Source organism: Semicossyphus pulcher, unplaced genomic scaffold, assembly GCF_022749685.1.
Source record: "Semicossyphus pulcher isolate SPU_LCO1_2020_fin unplaced genomic scaffold, fSemPul1.0.p SCAF_6, whole genome shotgun sequence".
Taxonomy (NCBI): Eukaryota; Metazoa; Chordata; class Actinopteri; order Labriformes; family Labridae; genus Semicossyphus; species Semicossyphus pulcher.
The window spans coordinates 11,395,394-11,419,847 of NW_027211737.1; the positions used below are offsets into that span (position 1 = coordinate 11,395,394).

At 41.7% G+C, this 24,454-nt stretch overlaps 2 protein-coding genes across 2 annotated transcripts; one reads left to right on the forward strand and one right to left on the reverse strand.

Moving 5' to 3' along the window:
- The first annotated feature begins 310 nt into the window (after window positions 1-310).
- snap29 (synaptosome associated protein 29) lies at window positions 311-4,355 on the forward strand. Its single transcript, XM_069683227.1, has 6 exons — window positions 311-364; window positions 1,240-1,476; window positions 1,619-1,812; window positions 1,944-2,029; window positions 2,111-2,206; window positions 3,142-4,355. The coding sequence occupies exons 2-6, from the start codon at window positions 1,240-1,242 to the stop codon at window positions 3,300-3,302; spliced, it is 774 nt and encodes a 257-aa protein (XP_069539328.1). The 5' UTR covers window positions 311-364; the 3' UTR covers window positions 3,303-4,355.
- A 2,912-nt stretch (window positions 4,356-7,267) lies between these two features.
- Window positions 7,268-22,944, reverse strand: LOC138610764 (somatomedin-B and thrombospondin type-1 domain-containing protein). Its single transcript, XM_069683577.1, has 5 exons — window positions 22,565-22,944; window positions 12,243-12,428; window positions 11,803-11,893; window positions 9,859-10,017; window positions 7,268-8,680 (listed from the first exon to the last, which is right to left on the reverse strand). The coding sequence occupies exons 1-5, from the start codon at window positions 22,812-22,814 to the stop codon at window positions 8,575-8,577; spliced, it is 792 nt and encodes a 263-aa protein (XP_069539678.1). The 5' UTR covers window positions 22,815-22,944; the 3' UTR covers window positions 7,268-8,574.
- Between the last annotated feature and the right edge of the window lie 1,510 nt (window positions 22,945-24,454).

Consider the following 24,454-nt stretch of genomic DNA (forward strand, 5'->3'; position numbering starts at 1 on the left):
GAGCGAAATTCAGCGATGAGGAAACTGGCAAACAGCGGCAGCTGGCGCTGGCAAAGCCGCAGTACGGCAACGCAGCAGGGACAATCCAAGTTTCTATGGCTTCCAATTACATCAGTGGCATTATATTCGACCACATAAATACTATGTTAACTACAGTGGCAGGGGAAAGCCCTCTGCCACCTGGTGTGAAATTAAAGTACTTTATTTTATTACGTGACTCAAGTGTTACTGAATGCGTTTTTGATGCGCACGATTAACTGTTGGGGCAGAACAAGGCAACGTCACCAAACGTGACCGGAAGTACTCTGATGCTAACTGTCAGCTGATAAAGTAACAACAACGTCTGCAGCGCCGACGGTCAAAGGTTTGTCTCTTAAATCTGAGCGTGGCTTGTTTGTTTACACTTTCATTTTAGATATAAACTATTTTACTAAAAAAGCGTGTCTATTTTGGCACAGCGCCGCCCTTTTTTGGCTCATGGGTGTGGTTATTTGTTTGTAGTAAATGTCATTCTTCGTTAGGTAACATTGGCTAGCAGTTAGCTAGCCAACAATCCTTAGCTACACTTGAAAAAAATGTAGCAATTATGTGATTGTAATTACTTTCTGTTAATGGTTGTTTTAACGGATGTTGTTTTAGCAGGTTGTTAGTATGAAACATTTGTGAGATTTTACTTCACCACTATAAACCCGTTTTATTGCGTGAGAATTGAAGCTAGCTGAACCTAAACATGTTAAGTTAACGTTAGCTTTAATTTCTCTGAAAGTTTGGATACCATCTGTCAAATCAACATGTCGGCTGATTATCACGTCATGATTATTGTAGAGAAACAATTTTCTGAATTGTCATATGTGTTCTATATTAATAGATTAAAAAGCTAGCTAACCAGACTGGGATATGTGAAAAGTTGATAAATGTAATCAACGCACGTTTTCTTTTCCAGTGATATGAAATGGGAAAGAAGCAACTCTTGACACATGCAGGGCCGGATTAGATTAAAAGAAGATTTAACGTTATTGTCATTCCAAATATTTGATTAACAAAAAATCTTGATTAATGACACTGGAACCTGTTTTTAATGTTTTGTTTGCCAAGTTATAGTTTATATTTGTTCCCACTACCACAAAATAGTAATAATCACCATTCACCAGTATTTTATAGACACAAAATTCTGTGTAAAGGTTCATCCTGAACTCAGGAGTAAAGATCATTTGTCAAAAATCTGTGTCTGCCCCACAGATGGCCTACCCTAAATCCCACAACCCGTTCGCAGATGATGATGATGAGGAAGATTTTAAGCCCAGAAGTAGGGGGTTCAATGAAGAGCCAAGTGACAGCGGGTTGAGTGAAGCAGAGAGGAGGCAGCGCTATCTGCAGCAGGAAGTGAGACGTACAGCTCAGTCTGCTGTGGACAGCAGTTACCGTTCCATTGGCCTCATCTATGAATCAGAGAAGATGGGGGTGGAAACTGGAGAGGTATGTCAACATAATCAGCTTTACCCTGGCACACAAAGAACCTCTCTGAGAGAGTGACAATGAACAAAATAAAGTCTTGTAGTTTTTCTCACTCTCCTCTCGATTTCTCTTACTCCATGTCCCTCTGTCTGTTTCTCTGTAGGAGCTGATGCGACAGGGTGAGGTCCTGAAGAGGACAGACAAGATGTTGGACAACATGGATCAGGACCTGAAGACCAGTCAAAAGCACATTAACGGTATCAAGAGTGTGTGGGGCGGCCTTGTCAATTACTTTAAGGGCAAGCCAGAGACAAAACCACCGCCTGAGGAGCCAAAGGCCTACCAGGGAAGTGACAGGTAAGATTCATTACAGTTGCATTACAGTTTGAGTAATACTACTGTAGAGTATGTGCTTTTGCTATTTCCAGCTTCTTGTCCTGACATCTCCTTCACTCAGTGGTTGAACAATGCTTATCTGACTTTCTCAGACTACAGGGTGCCTTGTCCGGCAGCAGAGGACATGAGGATAAATACCAAGCCAGCCATCCAAACCTCAGGCATTTGAATACAGGAGGTAAGATTTTGCTTGAGAACCTAAGCACGGCTTAACCACACCAAAAACAAGCTGCCATCATCTCTTATTTCTGTGTTCCAGGATTTGGAGCTTCAGCATCAATAGATGACGGGCAGAATGGATATCCTCAGAACAAACACCTAAGGGAGGCACACCAGACCCTCGACAACAATTTAGGTAAAAAAATAAAAATAAAAAAAACGTAGCTTTTTCAATCCTCTTGTATTTATACCATAGACTGTATAAAAAGATGGACGACATAACTGCTCCATAAAAGTGAAGCCAAAACATTTCTGGCGCCCCCTGCTGACTGGCTGCAGTATAGGTCATAAAGCCCGCCTCCTCCATGTTATCAGATGGGACATGAGGCAAACTATAAAATCAAAACATGCCAAATACATTTTTGTCAGACATGGTTTCTGTCATAATAGTTAGTTAGTTAGTTAGTTATTATAATGCTGATTTATGTACGAGGGTTCGTTTTTCTGACAAGTTTATTTTTAATTAGTTATTTGATGCTGTAAAAAGGATGATTGACAGCTCTGTTGACAAATCGGGCCTCAGACCAACTCGAAGAAGCTGTTCTGCTGTTAAATATGCCGCCTTGCTGTTTTTTTCAGTGTGTGTGTGTGTGTGTGTGCGTGTGTTTTGGTTAGCGGAAGTAGCTATGGTATGGCAGCTCCAAATGACCTCACCATTGCAAGATGGCAGCGCCTATCACAGAGACAATTTTGCTATCAATTCCGTACAATGAGAGCAGATGGAGAAACATCGTCCGTCCATCTATATATACAGTTATTGTTTATACTTGAATATTTCTTGCAGTTTTATACAATGTAGTCACAAGAAAGGCAAGAAAGACAAACAAAGTTTTTTGTTTTGTTTTTAAAATAATTTCTAAGTGATGTAATCACAATTTTGTAATTATGAATAACAAAAACAGCTTACCTCAGATTAATACACAGTTGCAATGGATTGTTTATTCTCCGAGTTGGGTATAACATCTTACATGTGATAATGTACTGATAATGTAAAACAAATCTGAAAACCTACTGAAGAAAAACAAGATCTGCTACTCCACTTTTTAACTTTGTCCCTTGCGAATTCCCTAGATGAGATGTGCAGTGGCTTGAGCAGACTGAAGAGCCTTGGACTTGGTCTCCAGTCTGAGATTGAAGAGCAGGACGACTCCATTGATTCCCTGATGAATAAAGTGGACAAGATGGATCTCAAGATTCACAACACAAACCAACAAATTAAAAACCTCAAATAAAACACTTGGAATCACTTTACAGAGACATAAGACAACAACAGGTCTTCCTCTCCATCCTGGCCTTTCATGAAACACTTTGATCTACATTATTTTCTCCCAGAATGACTGACAGGTGACTTTCACTTCTTTTCTCTTTCACATTTGCCCATAGATCTTAAGTTTGTGTAGAAATTCCTCCTGCCACGTCACTGATATGTTACTTGTGTTCAGAAGGGAAGACTCTCTACCATGTGTGTAGTGATGTAGGGGCTATCTCTGTAGTGAAGATCTGTTAGGTTTCCCATCATGCTCCACTGCACTTCTGTCTGAATGTAGTAGATGACCAAAGATTTAAATTGGTATCTAGTTTGTTGATCATTCAGGCTTAAAGGATGAATGGATTGTTAAATGAAGTATTAATAACTAATTAGATCAGTTAATAATCAAATCAGTAGACATCCCGAAACACAACATACGTCTAAAACAACAATGTTTGACTTTCTGATTTATATCTCAGTGCTAAGTGTAACTACCGGACCTGCCTTCACGTATGTACAAACGCAGTTTGGATGTCCAGCTCAGCTCACTTTTGCCTTACATATATTTGTATGTACACTAGAATAGCTGTTAGTCATGTGCCATGATTCTGTTTCCACTACTACATCTGTGAAGAGATGTTTCACTTTGTTTGATACTTTGAATTGTTAGTTTGAAGTATGGTTATGTCCTTCAGTGCTTTCCCTAGCTTTATAGAAATTGTTTATATTGATGAATATTGTATAGGATGCTGCAGAATGTGATCAAGTGAACTTGTCCAGCAAAAAAAAAAAATGTGAACAAGCTAGCTGTGAATATAGAGACTGGAACCTTAAGAATATCCCCATTATTATTTTCAATATATTTTCCCTGAGAGACATTTATGAGTAAAATAACCACATTTTTATGAATTAAAATGGGCTATTCCAACAAAACAGTCAAAAATACAAAATATAACGAGGTCATACTGTTTCATTTTTGCAATTACATATATCATATATTCTAAACAAAACTACATACCCAATAAAAACATTTATAAGAGGGTTTCAGGTGTTTATGAATGTGTTTCTGTTAAAGCAGAGCAGGAAGTCAAAAGCACCACAAGGTGACGCCACATCCACAGTGTAATTTACATGAGCTCCTGCAGAATGATACGGCTGTTAATTATTCATTGTATATTGTGTGTAAACATAGTCGGTCTATTTTTTTATGCATTGCTATGTAGCAGCAGTTTGATATTTTTAGATGAAAGTGTCTTTGTAATAATAGATTTATTAGAGTTTAACTTTAGTTTATAACTTGATGAAGTTCAGAACAAAGTTCATTTAAGTTGTAAACATACCAAGAGTATTCAGTACATTTTACTAAGCCTCACAAATTGGGTCAAATTTCACTGCATTTACTTTACATCTCGTATTTTCTCGTATTTCTTTCTTTCGATTTGATTATCATACGATGTGTGTCTGTTTACTATACTGTCTGTGTTGTGTTCCAGCTGTGTTGCTTGTGCAGGTCAGGTCCTCATGTGGAGGTGTCTATTCATTATCATTCCTCAGTGCTGGACCAGCTGCTCCTGCAGAGGCCCTCATTAGGATGACTTGCTAATTACAGTACACACTTCCAAAAAACACCTACATACATCACACAACACTGGGGCGACACAGAGGGGGGGATATAGGGGTACCAACTAACCAGGGCCCCTAAGCTGAGGGAGGCCCCGGCATGTCTGAACCAGAGTTTATTTTGAAAGTTCTCAAGCATTTATTTGTAGATATTTATATATTGTGTTTTGTGTATGTTTATCTATAGCAAGGCTTGAGATTCATTGGGTTGTGTTTGAGTTTTGGGTACATGCGCACAGATGTTGAAGATGTGTAAACAGCAGATAATTCGCAGCTTCAACCCTGCCCTGTAACACAGAAAATGAGACTCATCTTTCCATCCACACAAACAAGTTAACAAGGACAATGGAAAAGTAGAGTACTGGGTGGTTGCAGCATCACACCTCAGCAAAGGAAGTAAGAAGTCAAGGCTGTTTCAGGAGACAAAGCAAGAAAGCCACACAGACAAACCGATTCCATCTTGCTTGAGCAGTTTCCTTTTTTGGATTTATTGTAGGGAATATTCTGCAGCTGCAGGATGGGCAAGTCCAAAGTTAAGGTTGTTTAAAAAAAGTTTGACTTGCTTTTGCAGATGTATTAATTGAACAACATGTGATTATATGACATGCACAAACTGTGGCGACAGATACTGCTGAAGCCACCTCAGGTGGAGGTGGCACCACACATCCACCGACAGCACCAATTAACGGAAGTCACCCCTGGTGTCTTTCCCTTCACGCCATCCGTGGGGGCCGGGAGGGCTTTGAACAGCTGTCTTGTCAAAAGCAAACAGTGGCCGTGCTGTCACAAAGGCTGCTGGTGCTGGAATGCCCCCCTTTTCAGCGGGCGTAATCCCAGAACACACTGCTGTCGGAGCCCATCAGGCACTGGGCCAGAGACGGGCCTTCCTGCCCTTTGGAAAACGGGTTAGCAGCAGAGGCAGGGCGGCCAGGGGGGTAAAGCCTGCTTCAGAGGGGATGGACTGTCAGGCTGACAGCACTCTATTGCCACTGTTGTAGTAAGAGAAAATAAAGAGTTGTGCTGACGGAGGGGAGTTTGGTAGGGAGAGGAGGGAGGGAGGAGTGCAGAGAAAGGGTGGCCGGAGAGATTAATGGAGGAGGTAAAGTTCAAGAGCCTCACAGATAAAACACATGAAAGAAGTCAGGAGGATCTTTCTCAAAGGAAACACGTCGGAAGAATTGATTTGTTGGATCTTGGGTCCCTTTCTTTAAAGGTCATAGTTATTTCTCCATTTTAAGCCCTCCTTATTTATAAGACAACTAGTTGCTCATATTTTCTTAAAAAATACCACCAAAAATATGTAAACAACTCCAAACTATGTTATAAAATATTGTTTCGGGTGCACAGTAGAAAATGAAATCCAGATCCAGATCCAGTGTGGGTCGACCCACATTAAAGTCAGTCATATGTGACTTTTTGTTTTTCACCAAAATATGTGCCACACGTTTAAATTTTCAAATCCATCCTAGTTGGTGCTTTACCTCACCTGGTAAGTTTCATTAACTTCCTGCTAGAAATGAAGGGTTATATTGCACTGTAAATAGTTATTTAGAACCAATGAAAACGATGCATTAGTGTTGAGATTATTTGAAAAACCTTAGAAAGTTCTGGCTGGTATTATCTGTGTGACATGTGTCTGAAAGATTTATAGAAAGTGTCAGTAAGGGCAAGAAGCGATGGCTTTATAAACAGGTCAGAGCCAAGCTTTAAACATCCTTTCCTTCATGGTCAATCAACTCCTCCATATATCACATGAAAAAGGATTGATTCATTTTGGCTATCCTGATATACTCTCTCCAGAGCCGCTGTGAAAACAAAACATGTAAGCGGCAGATGTTTGTTCAGATGCTGTTAGTTGTCCAGTGTCTGAGGCCTCGTGTTCAGCCTGTCCACACATCAACTCCGTCAGTTACATCACAAAAACAAACCCCGAATTTGAGGAGAATGTTACGCAAAACATGATCATACATATTAGTCATTTTGCTTGTCGTCATCCCGTTTACACCACAGGACAAAAATGCCAAGAATGCAACAAAAATATGTTGATGGGTACATGTTTGCATTGAGTTACGTATGTTCAGCAGCACTCCTCTTTTAACTGGGAGGTTCTGCATGTAAACACTGGTCAAACTGAGGGATATACTTAGCAGGCTGAGCTATGCTCATAGTAGTAATTGTAAAGGGGAGAGGTCAAACATGCTAATAATGGTCTGTGTTACAAAAATGTTCTAAGTGTAATGTGAATGCAACAACGCAATAAAATACCACATTATAAAATATTACAAGAAGGGAAGAAATGACAGTATAGTAGTTTATTTTCACTATTGGACAGTGTACAGAGTATGCTGTGCTGCACTAATAAAATCATCACTGGTTTTATAATAAATAAACACACAAACACAGACACAGACATGGGAGAGAAAGAGAAAGTCACAGCTTTCCTGAGAGAAAAGCCGTTTACTGAGACTACACCTGTCCTCCTCTCTCACTGGCAGAAGCAGAGATGCAGGAAGGCGTGCTGAGCCAGCCGACTGACTCCTGTTTACAAGTCAAGAAGGTAACGCTGTGGTTAAACTGCAGTGTCTTTTAAAGAAAACACTTAAAAGCAAGATAGGCAGAAAGGAAAAGGAGTGATCGAGAAGCTTTGGGGAGGAGATTTTGTTAATAAAATGGGAGGAACATGGCTGTGTGTGATAGTTATTTTGGATAGTAAACTCCCTTGTGAAAGTAATAGGATTTCTGAGAAGGGCAGGGAGAGAAAGAAAACATAGTTATTGCGCAACTCTGTCTTGGACGCAGAAGACAGAGAGAACCACAATGAAATTCTCTTAAATGGCTCTTTTTCCTCTCCAACAACATTAGGTCTGAATAGATGGGACTGGTTTCAGCTGTGAGTCACTTTAAATGATCAAAAACATCAGTGACTGACTTTAAGAAAGAATAAGCTTGATGGGAGACAAAGACATATCTCAGCACCTGAGAATCAATACCTGATATCCAACTTGACTTGCTGATATACATTTTTTGTTGAAAAGAAACAATAAAAAGGACAAAATTGTAAAACACATATATATATTGACTCAAGGATTTTAGCATTGGACACATTTTGGATGAACCAGTTTTCAGCATCTCCAACCTGCAGGCGACTGGGGCATAAACTGGGTGCAGCAACTGCTGTTTGGTGTTTAAACTGTTGTATACAAATAAGTGTAGCTATATTTGACACATATACATAACACATAAATCAATCAAAAGTAGAAAATGTATAAAGCAAAATAATATATTTATATATTTATACATTATGCATGAACAAATGCACTTGCATTGATGGAGGTAGATAGCAAAGATTCAGAGGTAAAAAGGCATATATAGATGCTGCTGTGCTTTGGAGAAGAGTAAGTACATAATGTGGCTGTAGAATGCAAGACTTTTAGTGTGCTTCATTATAGTGAATACAGTACAGAGTATGAGGTGAAAGGAAAAAGTGGCAGGATGCTGCTGATCTCCTTGAGTAACCCATCCATCACTCTGGATCAGAGTTGTCTGGCTTGGCTGGCAGGGCTCTCCACAGTGAGCAGGAGGTGCTGAGGGACATCTGGTCCCTGCATACGGAGGTCTGGGGTTTGCATGTCATCTCACACAAATAGCACAGAGTAAGGAGGGCACCGGCAGCCCTCAGATGAAGACTCTCGCACCCAGGAACCATGACAGCCCGGGACTGACGCTGCTGACCAGAACGTTCTAGAAGGAAAGGGAATGTTTCAGATATGTGAGGGCATAAAATAGATAATAAAATAACTAAAAATATATGAAGTAAATACAAGGGTGTTGATGTTGATGCTGGTGTTGGTGTTGATGTTTGTGATGGTGTTGGTGATGGTGATGGTGATGGTGATGGTGATGGTGATGGTGATGTAATGGGGATGGTGTTGGTGTGGGTTTGGTGTTGATAATGTGGTTTATGTTTCCATTGGTGTTGATGTTGGTGTGGATGTAGGTAATAACACAAGTTGGTGTTGGTGATGATATTGATGTTGGTCTTGTAATTAGGGTGTTGGTGTTGGTGTTGGTGTTGGTGATGATAGTGTTTGTGATGGTGTTAGTCATGGTGATTATGTTGTTATTGGTGATGGTGTAGTTGGTGTTGGTGATGATAGTGTTGATGATGAAGTTGGTGTTGGTCATGATAGTGTTGGTGATGATGTTGGTGATGATGTTGGTGTTAATGGGGGTGTTGGGGATGATGGTGTTGGGGATGACATTGGTGTTGGTATTGGTGTTGTGATGATGATGGTGGTGTTAGTCATGGTGAAGATGTTGGTAATGATGGTGTTGGTGTTAGTATTAGTAATGGTGATGATGGGTGGTGTTGGTGATGATGTTGGTCTTGGTATTCATGTTTCTGCTGGTGGTGATGTTGTTAATAGTAGTGTTGGTGTTAATGATAACGATGGTGTTGGTTATGAAGGTGTTGATGTTGGTGTGGATGTGGTTGTTGATGTCAGTCATAATAGTGTTGCTGTTGATGATGATGCCGTGTTCGTGATGATGGTTTTGTTGATGGTGTTGATGTTGGGGAAGGAGTTTCCATTTTTTACAGTAGCACCTACCACATATTCCTATAGACATCTATTAATTAAGCTAAGCTAGCTCAACACTTAACACGCTGTACATTTGATAGTGTCTAAAGACCTAAAATATGTTAGCTATCAGTTTTGAGTATTTTGCTTATGGGCTTTACACTTTGTATTTGCTGACAGAAAATGTGTTAATTATCTGAAAATTCCTTGCTTCTTAGCTAGTCAACAGATGGCTAAGCTACAATAAATGCTACCAAAGTCCCACGCCCTAAACTTCAAAACTGTCCGAAGAGTAATGGATGAAACTATCTTTAGTGTTAGTTTAGTGTTTCACTTTACCTAGTGCTCTCTAGGCCGTCGCCTCCACAGCGGTCTGACTTTGACATGGCATCACTCTGACACTCTGCACAGACCAGCCTCTCTCTCACCAGCTGAGCACTCCACAGTTTGAGCTTACACGCTGCACTGGCCTGTTTCATCCGCAGGTACACACAATAACTGCAAGCACAGAGAAAAGAGAGGAGTGTCAAAAACAATTTGCATGACTTCACTTACAGTTGATGGTTAAAGCTGGCATAAATACAGGTTGGGTCAGAAAGTCAAATCACACATTTCTGGGCTCAAAACCACTGATGAAAAAGAGACCAAAGACTGTATATATACAGTCTATGGTTTAAACACTGTTAAAAAGATACAACTCCCCTTTCCTTCACTTGAAGTTTCTCAAGAGTAAAAAGCATCCAATGTGGCTTCATTTATAAAAGCAAAGTAGTCCTCTAACCCAGAAAACTTTGCTTGATTTAGACTAAAACCAGACAAAAGACAAATCAAACTTTTCAGATTTGTTCCATTTGAAGGTGATCCAGCAGTGTCACGGTCACCTGCGGTATCCTAGTATCAACACAGCTCAGTCTGTACACTGGATACAATAATAAAGCCTTGTTTTTTTGCTCACTGTGTTCCCTGGCGGGCACTTTGAACTTCTGGACTATTTATTTTGTCTCTGATGCATTCAGCTGCGACAAAACACCATCCTCAGTGGGGTGGTTTGTCTAAGAAAACATCAAGCTGCAGTTATTTTTCTCTGACTTTGTCCCGGATTAACATTGATATATATAATATATATTTCTTAAGCAGTTAATAACAAGGTAGAAATAGCAAAGAACGTTACTTTTGCTTGATGGGTTCTGTCAGCTGTTAAAAACACAACAACACAAATGACAATTAAGTCTGAATTCCTGAAATACAACCACAGCCTCTTCAAGTGAAGTAAGAACTTCATGATAGCCCCCATCTCCACATCATTGCGAAATATATCTCAGTCAGATAATGTCACAGATATAACTAGACATCCAAAAACAACAACTGATCGTAATTTCATCTTATTTTAACCCCTTGTTCCCTTGGTCAACATCCATGACAACACCAGGGACCTTTTCGAGGCACCAGATGTCTGAACTCTGTCTTCTCTGCTCACATTTATGAGTAATGTTCTTCCAATCCTCTCATGCTGTGTATTTCAGTCAAAACAAAGGTATCCGATGTCTATTTTAATCAGTGTGAAGAGCTGTGGGCTGTCATGAAGCCAGCAGTGATTTTATTCCCTCGTTTCTCATTTTCCAGCTCGGAGAACATCTGCAATCAGCTGAGATCAGAGATGATATCTAAGCCGGTATAGGGTGTACCTTCTACATGGATTACTGTTGGCTTATCGGTAAAGGTCAGCACATGATGCAGATATTCAATGACAGCTATCATGTTACACAGTCAAAGCAACTTCAAGGCTCTGCGTGCTTTGGCAACCTTGGCCTCGGTCTGTACTGTGTAATCTTTTGGAGCACAAAGTTGATCCTAAAATGACCTTTGGAACTAAGTCAAAACTAAAGAAAAACTGATATGAGCCTGGAGGAAAATTCAGCTTTATCAGAGGAGTTGAAAAGCAGCTTTGGAGCTGGAACAAAAGACAATGATTGCTGCAATAGCATAGCATTAGGGGTAGTTATAATGAGTCAGATTTGTGATTCAAGATATAAAATCAAACACTAAATTTCACGCTAAATGCATACATAGCATTTTCTAAATTAAATCCTCCACTTGCTTTAAAAAGACCGTCTCTGCACAGGACTTATGAACACTTCATACTCCACACACTTCCACTGTAATTACCCGTCTCTGCATCGATTGCACATGAAAGCCAGCGAGACAGACACAAACAAAGGGCCGGTTGGGTCAGCAGTGAGCAGTCCTACATGTTTGTCTGCAGTCTGATAATAGAGGCCTTACCTGGCCTTCTCCTCCTTCATCAGCATGTGTGGTCGCCGCCAAGGGTCCTTGAAGTTCCTCTTGAAAGAATCAGGCAGGATCTTTGCCACCTCTGCAGGTCAGATGTGGGGAGGAAATGGTGAAAATTAAAAAGGCAATGATCATGTCAAAAGAAAAATGTTGGATGGGGACATATATGCAACATTGTTGGAAATGTGTCCATCTGTGTTCTGCTGTTTCATTTCTCAGAAAGTGTTTCAACAGTAAAGAGCATGACTGAAACAGTGCAGCTGGAGATAAGGCTTCAAACCAGATGTGTGCAAATGTTTTGCTTACATTAAAAGTGTGAACAAAAGTTGCTCCAGAGAATAGTGAAACACCAACTTAATATGTAACAATGTTCAGAAGGAGAGTACTTGCTTCCACACATGCATGGGGCCAGTGAAAGGTCATGTTCTCACCTTTCGCAGTGCTGCATATGGCGTTGTTTCCGAAGCATCCTCGACGCTGTTTGAGGTCGGGGCAGGGCGTACCGCCGTTTCTCGGAGGAACTGACACCTGGCGACTTCTTTCTGTGCTGCCAACTCCACACGGTGATGTGCACGGCGACCAGGGACCCCATGAGCCCACCACGCAGTCAATGGCTGCTGGGGAAACAGGAAGACAGAGAGGTCAGCTGAAAGGTTTCAGATCGCGAAAGATAAAAATAGTTTCAGTTTAATCCATAGACTGTAAATAAGAACTGGATGTAGCCACCAGGTCGCCATCTTGTTTGTTTTGAAGCTAGAAGTGACTGATTGGGATTGCAATCGCAACTGTTCGTTTGCCATGGTAGTGACTTGTCAACAACAGGTAGCCACACCCTAAAGCCAGCGCTGCTTTATCGTCAGTTTGACTCTATATGTAACTATAACTTACAAAACGAAGATCATGCTTCATTGAAGAAGACTTGAAACCAGCGATTGATTGAGACCTCAAACCCTTTAGAAAAATGTTTACTGAGATTATAAATCAATGGAGAAGTTAGGTAATTTTCTAATGTGGTTTCATACAATCTGATATTAGCCATTAGAAAGGATGCAGGTTTGAGGACCTTTGGGATTTAAGTAGAAACCAAGAGGCTACGTCCATTTCTTATTTACAGTCTTTGGTTGAAGCTCTCTCCAGCTTTGCTGCACTGTGTCGTATTCTGAATAATTAACTGATCTTTACCTCCAGAACTTCCCCCTAATCTATGCTGCATGCATAACTGCATGGCTGAAAAGTTCGAGCTGAAACACACACCCAGATTCCGAGTTGCATAATATTGCACGGTGAATTTACTGTAGGTGGTGTAGGTAGGTGGGCATCAAACAAGTGACTGGGTCATTACCATCTACTTATGTCAGATCCCCAGACTCAGGAAGTCTGCGACTCAGGTCATGTGTGTGGGGCCATTTAAATAAGGGGCTAATTTTGCATCCTGCTCCTCTGGCCTCCCTCTACCCGACACGCACGCACACACACACACAGAAATGCAGCACACCACATAAACAAAGCAGCAGCAGCAATCAAGCTTCCCGTTCAGTAGGCTGATTTAGCCAATTACATCAGGCTAAGAGGAAGTTGTATTAGTCAGATGTCTGCTCTGATCAAAGACAGGAGTCTCCAGCAGTAATCAAGCCTGAACCAACATGGACATTTAATAGCAGCAGAGATTTAACAGCTTTCTTTGGGGAGGAAGTGCCAACTCTTCTCAACTTTCACACAGAAATGAATAAATGCAAACATAAACTTTTACATCAGAATACTAATTCAAAAAGCCTAATTTCAGAGTGGAGCTTCTGCTTGTATTGATGTGCACAATGAAAGTTGAATACAATGAGAGCAGGTGCACACAGCGTGGTGCTTTTACATGTTCTTGGTGAAATTACAGGGAGCGAGAGGATAAATATACCATAACTGAATCTAATCCGCCCTCACCATCTAATCTACCTAACTCTGTCTTTATAATGCACACTCGCTCTGCTGTACAATACTGCAACTGAATAAGTGTGTGTGTGAACAGGAGAAACAGAGAGAGAGAGCTTTCAAGGTGCCGCCTGTTCGGTTCATTCCCATGGTCCTGTCGGGGTTTCGGAGGGGGGGCGGCTGTCTCAGTGACACAGCCGATCCACAAAGCCACTGTGGAATCTCTGCATTCCTGCACATTAGTGCTGCCCACCTGACACTCGCCTTTCCCAGATCACCACACACACACACACATCAACAACAATTTCTGTCAGATTAAACCCACCCACTTGGGCCTGTTCCACCTTCAGTCATCACCCTAAAACACACAGACACACACATTACCCCGTGTACACTTGTAGAGTGACATGAAGTTTGTGGAAAGAATAAAGAGGGGCGTAATCCAATCAGACACATATCAGCTTCCTTCTCCATCCTCCTCCACCTCTTCTTATCCTCACTCCTCCCCTTTCCTTCCTCTGACAGTCACAGGGACAGCTCGAAAGTTGCTGTTTTTCTTTCTCATAGTGTTAAAATCAGAGCAGTTTAGGTCTTTACTGCAGTGAAAGCGATAGGGTCAGCGAGTTCCCGCACATGAGGGGGAAGCAGGGCGATTACCCCTCCGATCATCTAGGACTGAGGCCCTGTCTAGAAGTCTCAGCCTGTTGCCCCCAAGCCACCAGGGGTCAGAAGGCAATTACCAGTCTGTGGTGGTCCCCCTGCTCTGTTTCTGGTACCACCAGTGCGACAGTCCTACCACCCACATGATAACCCTGCAGACAGTCTGACACAGCCTGACCTGCAGAGCTAACAGCCGCCGCTGTCCCCTGTCCCCATTGTTGACGAGAAAGTCCCCAGTTGGAAAGTCGACCTCCTGCACCACCTCTGACCTTCGGCCCCAATACAGGAAACAAATGGCACTCGTTGTCAGCATGTTTAGCTCTTGTCTTTACCATCAGCTGATATTTTTACAAAGTGTTTTCAAGTGGTTAAACGTTTAAAGAGATACCTTCTATAATTAAACCGAGACAGTGTTTTATCTGCGACTGACTTTAGATCTGTTCTCTCTAATCTTTTGGAGCATAACGCTCATGTTACAGTGACCTTTGAAACACTGAAAAAGTGATACCAGCTACAGAATATGCTCAAATAAAGGCCCTGAAACCATATTTTTTAAGTTAGCTTTTGACTTTAGATTACAATAACCAATTTTTGTTATTTCACAAGCACAAGAAAGATTTCTTTCTCTTTTTTTACTCTGTGTACCAGTTTGGAGTGGGCAGAGCTAAATTGGAAGTTAAATATTTCTGTGCAATGCTAAGGATTTAGGAAGATTTGAATCTGATATTGGGATAGTTGGTTATCTGTGGTTGCAATTAAGTCTGATCAAACTAAAGTTTTACAAAAACGATCAATTAATTAGTATTAGGGACATTAAAGCTCACTGTCGGTCTATTTTTTGTTGCCACCTTTCCTTTCTTTGGATCCTACCTGTTATCATTGAGGCGGAACTAATTAGCGCCGATTGTGTTTCGCACGTCATAATTAACCAACGCACCATAAACGAAGCGCCAGAGAAGATGAGCTCTCAAGCTAATTAAGAGAGTTAAATTGTAAACATACTATTAACAACAAGAGAGAAGTCAAAGACAAGGAAGAGCGTACAACAATTAGCCCCTCTCAAGTGATAAGCAGCCTACGAGGTGTGTTTTATTGCAAGTATATCACTATGGTGACGACGTATGCTAACTAGCATAGGCACGTGTTAATTGGCATGTAAATTACGATCGTATTCATATGCAAAGTGTCATGTGAATGTCGCGTTATTGATGTCTATTTTATGCTATATTTCAAGTGCATAAATTATACAATTTGTATGTGTAATAAAGTCGTTGCTTATTAAGTTAGCAATTTATTTAAAGGGTACTCCCGCTCGGATTGTGATGTTGGCATTATTTTGTACTATTGCTGGCTTAAGATGCTATATTATATAGCTAAAGGAGATTATAATGATATGATATTTATTGTATTCTTTATTTAGTTTCACTCCCTCAAACTAGTTCTCATGTGTTGGCCTGAAGCTGGGATTAAACCCTGTTTTTTAACCATGACCTCGTGCCTTGCGTCTATCCCATGAGGGAGCTACAAGCATTACAGAAATGCAGCTATAGTTAATAAAGATGATGTGATCAGAGTCTGTTTGGAAAGATTCTGTTTGATTTGGAGGATTTTTTTCCTAACAGTTGGCAGAGCTTCAGACAAACATCACTAACTGAGCCAAACCCTGAATGTGTATCCAACCTCAGCACTTTTATCTCCCGACTTGTCTGCCGATCTCCAGTCACACTTGCCACAGTGAGATAGTAGAGTACAATCTAGCTTTTCAGAACGGCATTCTTTTTCTTTTTCTTTCACTCTCCCTGAATTCTGCTTCCATTTTAGGCTTTCAGGACAAAAGAGTTATCAGACCTGCCCGCCCAATTTGCTTTATCTTCTTCTCCCTTTATCACTTTGTCCTGCACTCTCTCTTGTTCTTTCTCCCCCATCTGTCCCCTTTTTTTGGTCCTCTTTTTTACCCTCCCACCCCCTATATCCACCCCCACCTCCTCTCTAATGGGACCCAGATGTCCAGCTGCTCTGGAGGACCATTGCACCCCAAAACCTCCCTCCCATGTAGAGAGCAAGGCCCTGGTCCCATCAAACAAGCCTTATAATGTTCAGCCACACAGGGAAGAACTGTAAGCCTGCTAATAGAGGTGAAGGACACAAGACTGAGCGCTAATAACAGGTTAGCTGTAAATGTTTCCTGTAGACACCTTGAAAAGAGGGGCCAAACAAACCAACTCATTAAAAGGGTTCATGTCAAACACAGCTGAGACACATTTTCTGTTCAGGAAGTGTTTGCATTGCATGGCCTACCAACACTTTATTATAGCATGATAAACTTTAGAAGTGACACAAAAGAAATATATAACCCTAACTCCCCAACTCAAAATATTTCTTTAGATGACCTGTCCTGGATGCACATATATTTGTTTTGCTCATTTTAACACCAGGAGAATACAGCCATTATAGCTGCTTCAAGAGGCTGTACATATGCACAGCAGTGTTTCAAGCTAAATGCTAATGCTAGAATGCTAAAATGCTCTGTTAAACACTGCTGACATTCTGATGCTACTCAGGCATCTGCCAAGTTCAGATTTGTTGTTAAATGTGAAGCACATAAACATTTGCTGAGTACAACAGGAAAAACAGCTGAGGATGACCTGATGGTGCACTGAGGAAAAAGAAAACGCGCCACCACCGTTGTCACAATTCATGCTAACAGGGACATGGAAGTCCATCTATCCAGGGTCGCAGGGGCGTAAGGCAGCTTGCACCCTGGACAGGTTGCAAGTCAATCACAGGGCTGACACATAGAGACAGGCAACCTTTCACGCTCACATTCACACCTTCTGACTGTGAGGCGACAGCGCTAACAACTGAACCACCGGGCAGCTTTGGACGTGAACGTGTTTACCAAAATTCATGCTAATCCATCCTGTAGTTTGTTGAGGAATACCACTGCAAACCACTCAACATAACTAACTGGTAGCAAAGAGAGTAGGACTCATCCTCTGAGGATGTCAAACCTCATTCAGTGACAGTCCATCGTATGGTTGATGAGAGATTTCAGTCTGGATCAAAGTGGTGGACAGAGCAACTTTCAAGAATACTCTTGTTATCTGGTCATGAAGAGGCCAGATGATGGTCATCAAATTTGCAGCCAGGATTATCTAGCACAGTGCGTGCAGTACGTGTGTACCAGAAGAACCTGGAGGGAGAGATGACAGCAGCTGGACCTTTTCAGCCTCGGCATGGTAAAAACATTCATTACTCACAGGGGCTGAAGAAAGAACGCGCAGGAAGAAGGAAGAGAAAAAGGGAGTGATCGTAGGTGGAAAGACGCAAACATGATGGTACGACGGCACAACACGCCCTAAACCAAATGAGGAGAAGCAGAAATAGCTGCAGGAGGAAGAGATAAATGAAGAGCTAACCTCTGGTGTATCAGAGGTTACAGTATGTCTTCCTGTTAAAGTGAGAACTACCAGCTGCCTCAGTGTGAGAGGAGAGGAGCTGCTCCTTCTGTCCTCCCGTTGGTTAGTTTAATCTCTAGAGTCTATGAGGAGGAATGCGCAGTTAGAGACTTACTGACCTGACGTGAAAATGATGAGATGTACCACAGGTACTCCTACAACAGAAGACAGCTCCCCTCATGGGTCTCTAACAGTATCCAGTATAACTACACTTCCCGGTAGCAAGGTGAAGAAAAGGTCAAAGATAACTCCTATGCTTTATTGAAGAGACAACATCAAGGCTGCATTGAGCTCTGATGCACTGAATCATCTGCTGCATCCTCTCTGCCTCTCCCATGATGCATTTCTCCCTGTATGCTTCTAAATAAGCCCTGCATTCCCAATTACATTCTCTTATATTATCTTTAGCTCTAGCTCCCCTTTTAGTTATACTTTGCATGCATTCTGCATACAACTGGGACATAATAGTTTGTCATAACATTGCACCCTGAACTTTGATCTTTGATCTTTTTGCTCATATATCTGTTACAGTCCATTACACAAAATTGGAATATTGTTTCCTTAGAGATACAAAACACTATTTACTGAGCTGAGTGCACCGTGGCTCAGTCAATGTGATGTATCTTCCAATGCTCAGAGGCTTGTGGGTCAGAATAGCCAAAAAGCATGTTGGCCTCCATACTGCAAAATGCCTCCGTAGAGCAGGGGCGGCTGTGGCTCAGTGGTCGTCTCCCAATCGAAAGGTTGGTGGTTCAATCCCTGACTGCTAGGGCAAGACACTGAACCCCAAATTGCTCCTGAAGGAAGGTGCATGAATGTACTTAGTTCCTGATTGGAGATTGGTACTTTGCATAGAAGCCATTGCCAGCAGTGTGTGAATGGGTGAATGTGAACTATAGTGTATAAGCACTTTGAGCGATCAAAAGACTAGAAAAGTGCTATTTAAGTGCCTTGCAGGTCATTTACATCCTTGTATTTTTTGCATACTGTTTTTGAAACGCATGTATCGGGACACACTAAATATTTAAAGGTTTGAAAGTATCGGTGTTGGAACGCAGCCAAGGTCTCTTTCCCAGGGACCAGCACCAAAGATGGATGCTTATTATTCCTTCGTATAAAATCATTTTGTAGCTACAACAGAAATGAGAGTTAAGACCAGCAGCTTGAAGCCAGATTAATCAAGTTATTTCATCTTGCTGTACATTACATCACTCAACCTAAAGACCTTCTTAAGCTTACATGTGGATCTAAAACTAAGCATGACTCTGCAACTACATAGCTAATTTCAAGCCTAAAATATATGAGGGAACTTATTCTGCTCGTTAGTTCTGCTCAAATGGTTTTGTTTCCAGAAATGCCACCATATATTTCCAGTTTGAAAACCTAATGAAATCTAACAGAAGTACTGGTACATGATGAGTGAATCAAAACGGGCCCAGGAATCCACTTTAAATCACTGTAAGATGTTTTTGAAACTTTCTTTAACTGTACTGTACCACAGATTTAATACTGACGTTAATGCCTAAAAGCTTTTAACAGAGAAACATGAATATTGAGTGCACAGAAACCTCCTCCACACTGTTAACAAGCAACGCAAACTCCTGCCAAATCCCTCATTAGAACTACACCTCTCATCTTATCAACCTCTACAGACCTGTAAGTGTTTGTGTCTAAGTGCAAACAGTCTGACACCTTCTCTGTCTCTCCTCTGATGTCACCCACTGCAGGCTCTTTGCTCGGCTGCAGCTGACACGACTAAATTACAGACTGTGACAGACGGTACACAGACAGATGCTGTGATGCGTTACAGAGCGGCAGGATCAGGATCAGATAAAGTCTGAGCGCGATGTGGGTGAGACAACATCAGGGCGCTTTGATGGAGCTAAGCCCCAGCTACATGTGCTGTTTATAGTGTAGAGATGCTCAGGTTGCAGAGGGAGGAAGTTAAGGTGCGTTTCACAGCATCACTCAGTGTTCACTCAACCATACAGTTTGTAAAGGTCAGGGACAAGATGAAGAGTGTGTGTTTGGACTTGTAAAACCATGGAGCACTTTGTAACTCTTTAAATCTTGTCACATGAAAATTCAGCAGAAATGTTGTGATTTACAGATATTCTCTGTAGTGAAACATCGTCCGACCAGTAACACCATCACAAAACCCCTTCAGAGAAAGAAATCTGCTTCCTTCTGCAGCACAAGGATCGAGCTGTCAGAGCAACACATGAGGTCGAAAAGAAATCCCCCGACACGTGAGTGAAGTGATGCACATGCAGCCGTGAGCCGACCTCTGAGGGAGCAGCTGCTGCTGAACAGAGCCGTGATGACTCCACACAGACCTGAGGTAGTTATTCTGTTAACTGTCAGCCTGGCAGATGCACGAGATGGATCTAGTGATGCCGGGACTCCTCTCTGCAGGCTGCTCGAGGATAAATGCTGTCTCTACAGTACCTGCCTCGTTGACTGATGGTGGATAAAAAAACTTAAATTGAGAGTTGAGTGCTGAATTTGTCCCTGTGTGTAGTTAGATTGAGATGCTAGTAGACACACCACTGCTGTTCACTGTCCTCATACAATCTGTTACTCTAATGAAGACAGCTTGGATGTTGATTTTAAAAGTACATACAAAACTTTTTTTTCAATTTTTCCCCTATTTGATGTCAACCTGTTGGATCATTACACTAGTTTAGAATTTCTGTAACAGATTTCACAACACTTAAAGAGCTACACTGGTGTTGAGTGAATGTTTTGATTCATTTTAGCAGAAGACGTCACATTTATGGAATCTTATAGCCAAACATTTCCATTAAACATGATGCAGTTGAAATTATATTATTTGTCTGCGATCTGTTGCAACATAACGATCCATCCATCGATTATCTATTCACGGGGGGCTTGAGCCGATCCCAGCTGTCATTGGGCGAGAGGCGGGGGACACCCTGGACTGATAGCGATCAATCACAGGGCTGAGACGTCCTCAACTCATTCTCACAACCACAGGCAATCTAGAGTCACCAATGAACCTAACGAGCATGTCTTTGGACTGTGAGCGGAAGCAGGAGTGTCCACACATGCACGGGGAGAACATGCAAACTCCACACAGAAAGACCCCCTATGTCCGGACCGGGATTTTGCTGTGAGGCAACTGCACCACCACGCAGCCACTGTCACCAAAATAAAAGCACACAAGTTAAGTTCATTTATATGGACCCAAATCACAAATTTGCATCAACATGTTTTATAATCAGAACACAAAACTGATTGTGTTTACTGAAGTTCTGCTGAGTTTTTTTGATCCTTAGGTGGCAAAAATGCATTCAGACATCCATGAACTTAATATTTATGCTCCAAGCTTGTAATGTAAAGTAAACCAGCTTTGAGGTAAATTGGTTAAAATGTACACAACACTAGTTGCTGTTTTAGTAGTACAGCATGCTGCAGTTAAACGGTGATTCACAAGTTATTCAGCTGTCTTTGAAGTAAACAGTGAGGTCTAATAAACTGTGTTATTGCGTCTATTAAAGTACTTTTGTAAACTCTTTAAAGTGAATGACTTCAGTCTGGATGAGGCAGCCAGCTCACATCACGGCACAGGAACAACTCAAGTTCACCATGTATGCACTGAATGAGCCTAAATAGAGGGATCAGTGCAGCATTTGAAGTGCTCTTTGACCTGCAGCAGCGACCCTGCAGGTGCTTGTTAGTGAGCTCTTAAGACGAAGGGTCACAGTCTGAGTGTATCTACACACAGATAATTACTCTCTGTGAACTTGAGATGTTTCAACATACTGTAAGAGCTCCGAGTGTTTCCTGTCTGTCACACCTCACACACAGCTCTACTGTACTCCTGACCATCTTTGGCAGTCTGTTCCCATGGTGTCCAGTCCCTCATTTGTCCTTATATAGCAGCAGCAGCAGCCAGGAGGATGAGAGGAGAGGTGACCCACACTCACATTTTTCTCTGAACAATTAACTTTGGATTCAAAGAGAATTATATCTCTTTGTGTTGATGAGAAAACTGCCATTTAGGGCTGCAACTAAGGATTATATTCAGTTCTGATTAATCTGCCTAATATTTAACATTTAATCTTTTTCAACAAAGTGTAAGAAATAAGGTCATCACATTTCCAAGAGCTCAGAAGTGACATCTTTAGATCGCTTTTCTTGTCCAACCAAATGTCAATAACACAAAGACTCTTCATTTGTTATTAAAGACAAAGAAAAACAACAAATCCTTAAGAATGTGGAATTAGTAAGTATGTGAAACTAATCATGATCAAAAATCCATTGTTTTCCCTTCAATTACTCGATTAATCGACAGCTCTACTGCCCTGCTGATGCTGATTTATGACCTTAGTATGATCACGCGCTCCTCTCTCCAACCATCTCTTTACCAACCTGTGCAGTTCGTCTCTTTCAATGCCAAGGGTCAACCCAACAAACTTAAACACACACACAACCTGCTGTTAAAAAATGCCATCCCAGTACCAATGGCCACCTCTGTCTGGTCGCTTTAAAACAAACAAACAGCCTTAATGGGCGCACTGGAGACAGCTATGTGCAGTATGTCTCACTGTCTCCATGTCACCTCGATGCCAGCCATCTCTGGCTCAAACTGGACAACAATGAACAACTGGCTCACTGGACAGGACACAGGTACAAAAGCTGCATGCTATAGGTGTTTAATCTTCGTGAGCAGGATAATTTCGGCAACTCACCAGATATTTGGCACACGCTCCTGTAGTCCTCGCAGCAGTCTCTGGTTTTCTGACAGTAGGTATCACAGTAGCACACAGTTTTCCTCCGGGTGTATTCGAAACATTCATTGTTCCGGCCGGTGCAGCAGTTCGGGCTCTCCCTCTCCCTGCAGCCCGCCTCAGCCTGCGGAACAATCTCCCCGAGGAAAAACGCTAAATATCCACAAATAACAAACCCGAGACGCGCTGAGCTCCATCCACGCGCTCCCATGACGGAAACTTATTTCTGGGTCCACTTGTTCCACTCACTCGGCTGGTGAATGCTTCTCTTTGGATGGTGCTTAAACCTGAATTAACTTGAAAGACACTGGTTGTGTTTTATATATAAAATCCAGATTCGAGGTAACTTCTGCATTGACGCGTACACGAACAACTGATGCGTAAAAGTGGAGCCTGAGTGCGCACCACCTCTCCTCTATCCGTCTGCCGGACACCGCCCCTCAGAGCTACTGTTGGTTATTAGGAAAGACGTACAGTACCAGTCTCTCTCTCTCTCTCTCTCTCTCTCTCAAAATAAGTGTTTTTACAGAAGGTCTTTAACTATTCCTTTAAAGGGCGTTGGACCACCTCGGCTGCAGAGATGCAAATAAAGAAGATAATTATGGCAAAGACTGACAAACCACATGAAACAGACCTTAATGTTAATAGAGTTGGACCCATTCCAATTTCAAAACTAAAAAGAAAACATAACACACGAGTGATATCTGTAAACATTAAGATCAGTTTGCTTTTCAATCAGAAAATCTAATTCAGCACCACGGACAGCGTCGCAGCCCCTATATAATCATAAAGTAAATAAAACAGAAGGTAACGTGAAGATAAGACTCAACCAAAGCTTCGGCGTAATTGTCCGTTTTAAGCTGCAGCAACAAACTGATCTCCACTCATCGTGTGGAGCAAAGAGCATCCACCCTTTGGAGAGAACAATAGCATCACTTCCCCTTCACTGCCTCTGAGTGAATGGAGGCTCTCGGGGAGAAACTGAGCATTGGGGGGGTACTGTAAAATCGCATCAGGACGAGAAAGACACAAAACAATCGCTATTGTCAGTTGTTGTAAAATGATTCAAATAGTCCAGCTAAAGAAGCATCAAACAAGGGCAGCAGGAAAGTACAAGACTCAATGTTTTATAGATGTGCGAGCAAACATTAGTGCGCAATGTCTGAAGTTGTGTGTGGTGCACGGATCTGTTAGCAGCCACCGGCAGACTCCTCAAAGAAATGCTTCACATCTCTTGAAAGAGTTCAAAGATGATCTATAGGCTGGAGCTGTGTGGCTATAATGTCCGAGAGGATGATGAGAGACTTTCTGGCAATTTTGGAGCAAACCTCCGTCCAGCATCAGAGAGGAGACGAGGGGGAGGAGGAGGAGGAGGAGGAGGGAGTGATGATTTTAGGATGAAGGGAGGTTGGTAGGTTCTTTGACCCCTCTAATAAAGCCCTATTGTACAGATATGAGGAGAGAGGAGGCCTCTCTCATCACTAGTGTGTGTGTGTGTTCGGTGTGTGTGTGGGATTCGAGACTCAGATGTGTTTGGGCTCTGACAACAGCTCCACCTGCTGTTTAAGAGGAACTTTTTGGCATGTGATGTATTGTTCTTAGTTCATGCTGCCATTCCAGGTTATCTCCTCTTACACCGACTCTTATTAATGTATTCATAACCTCCATTATGTGCTGTATGCTACACTAATCCAGACTATTTATAGTCCTACACCTTCAAACACTTTTGCTCTTTTATTTTGATAGTCAAACATTGTTCTTTTACTCCACTTCCTTTACTTTAATTTATCAATAATTATGATAATAATATATCATTATTTTCTGTATTAATCTTAAATGGGACTAAGACAT

Coding starts and splice junctions, on each gene's coding strand:
- snap29 (XM_069683227.1), top strand. CDS start 1,240: ATGGCCTACCCTAAATCCCACAACCCGTTCGCAGATGATGATGATGAG. Junction 1,477..1,618: donor TGGGGGTGGAAACTGGAGAG/GTATGTCAACAT, acceptor GTTTCTCTGTAG/GAGCTGATGCGACAGGGTGA. Junction 2,030..2,110: donor CAGGCATTTGAATACAGGAG/GTAAGATTTTGC, acceptor TCTGTGTTCCAG/GATTTGGAGCTTCAGCATCA.
- LOC138610764 (XM_069683577.1), bottom strand. CDS start 22,814: ATGGGAGCGCGTGGATGGAGCTCAGCGCGTCTCGGGTTTGTTATTTGT. Junction 12,429..22,564: donor GAGCGTGTGCCAAATATCTG/GTGAGTTGCCGA, acceptor CTGTTTCCCCAG/CAGCCATTGACTGCGTGGTG. Junction 8,681..9,858: donor GACGGCCTAGAGAGCACTAG/GTAAAGTGAAAC, acceptor CTTTCCTTCTAG/AACGTTCTGGTCAGCAGCGT.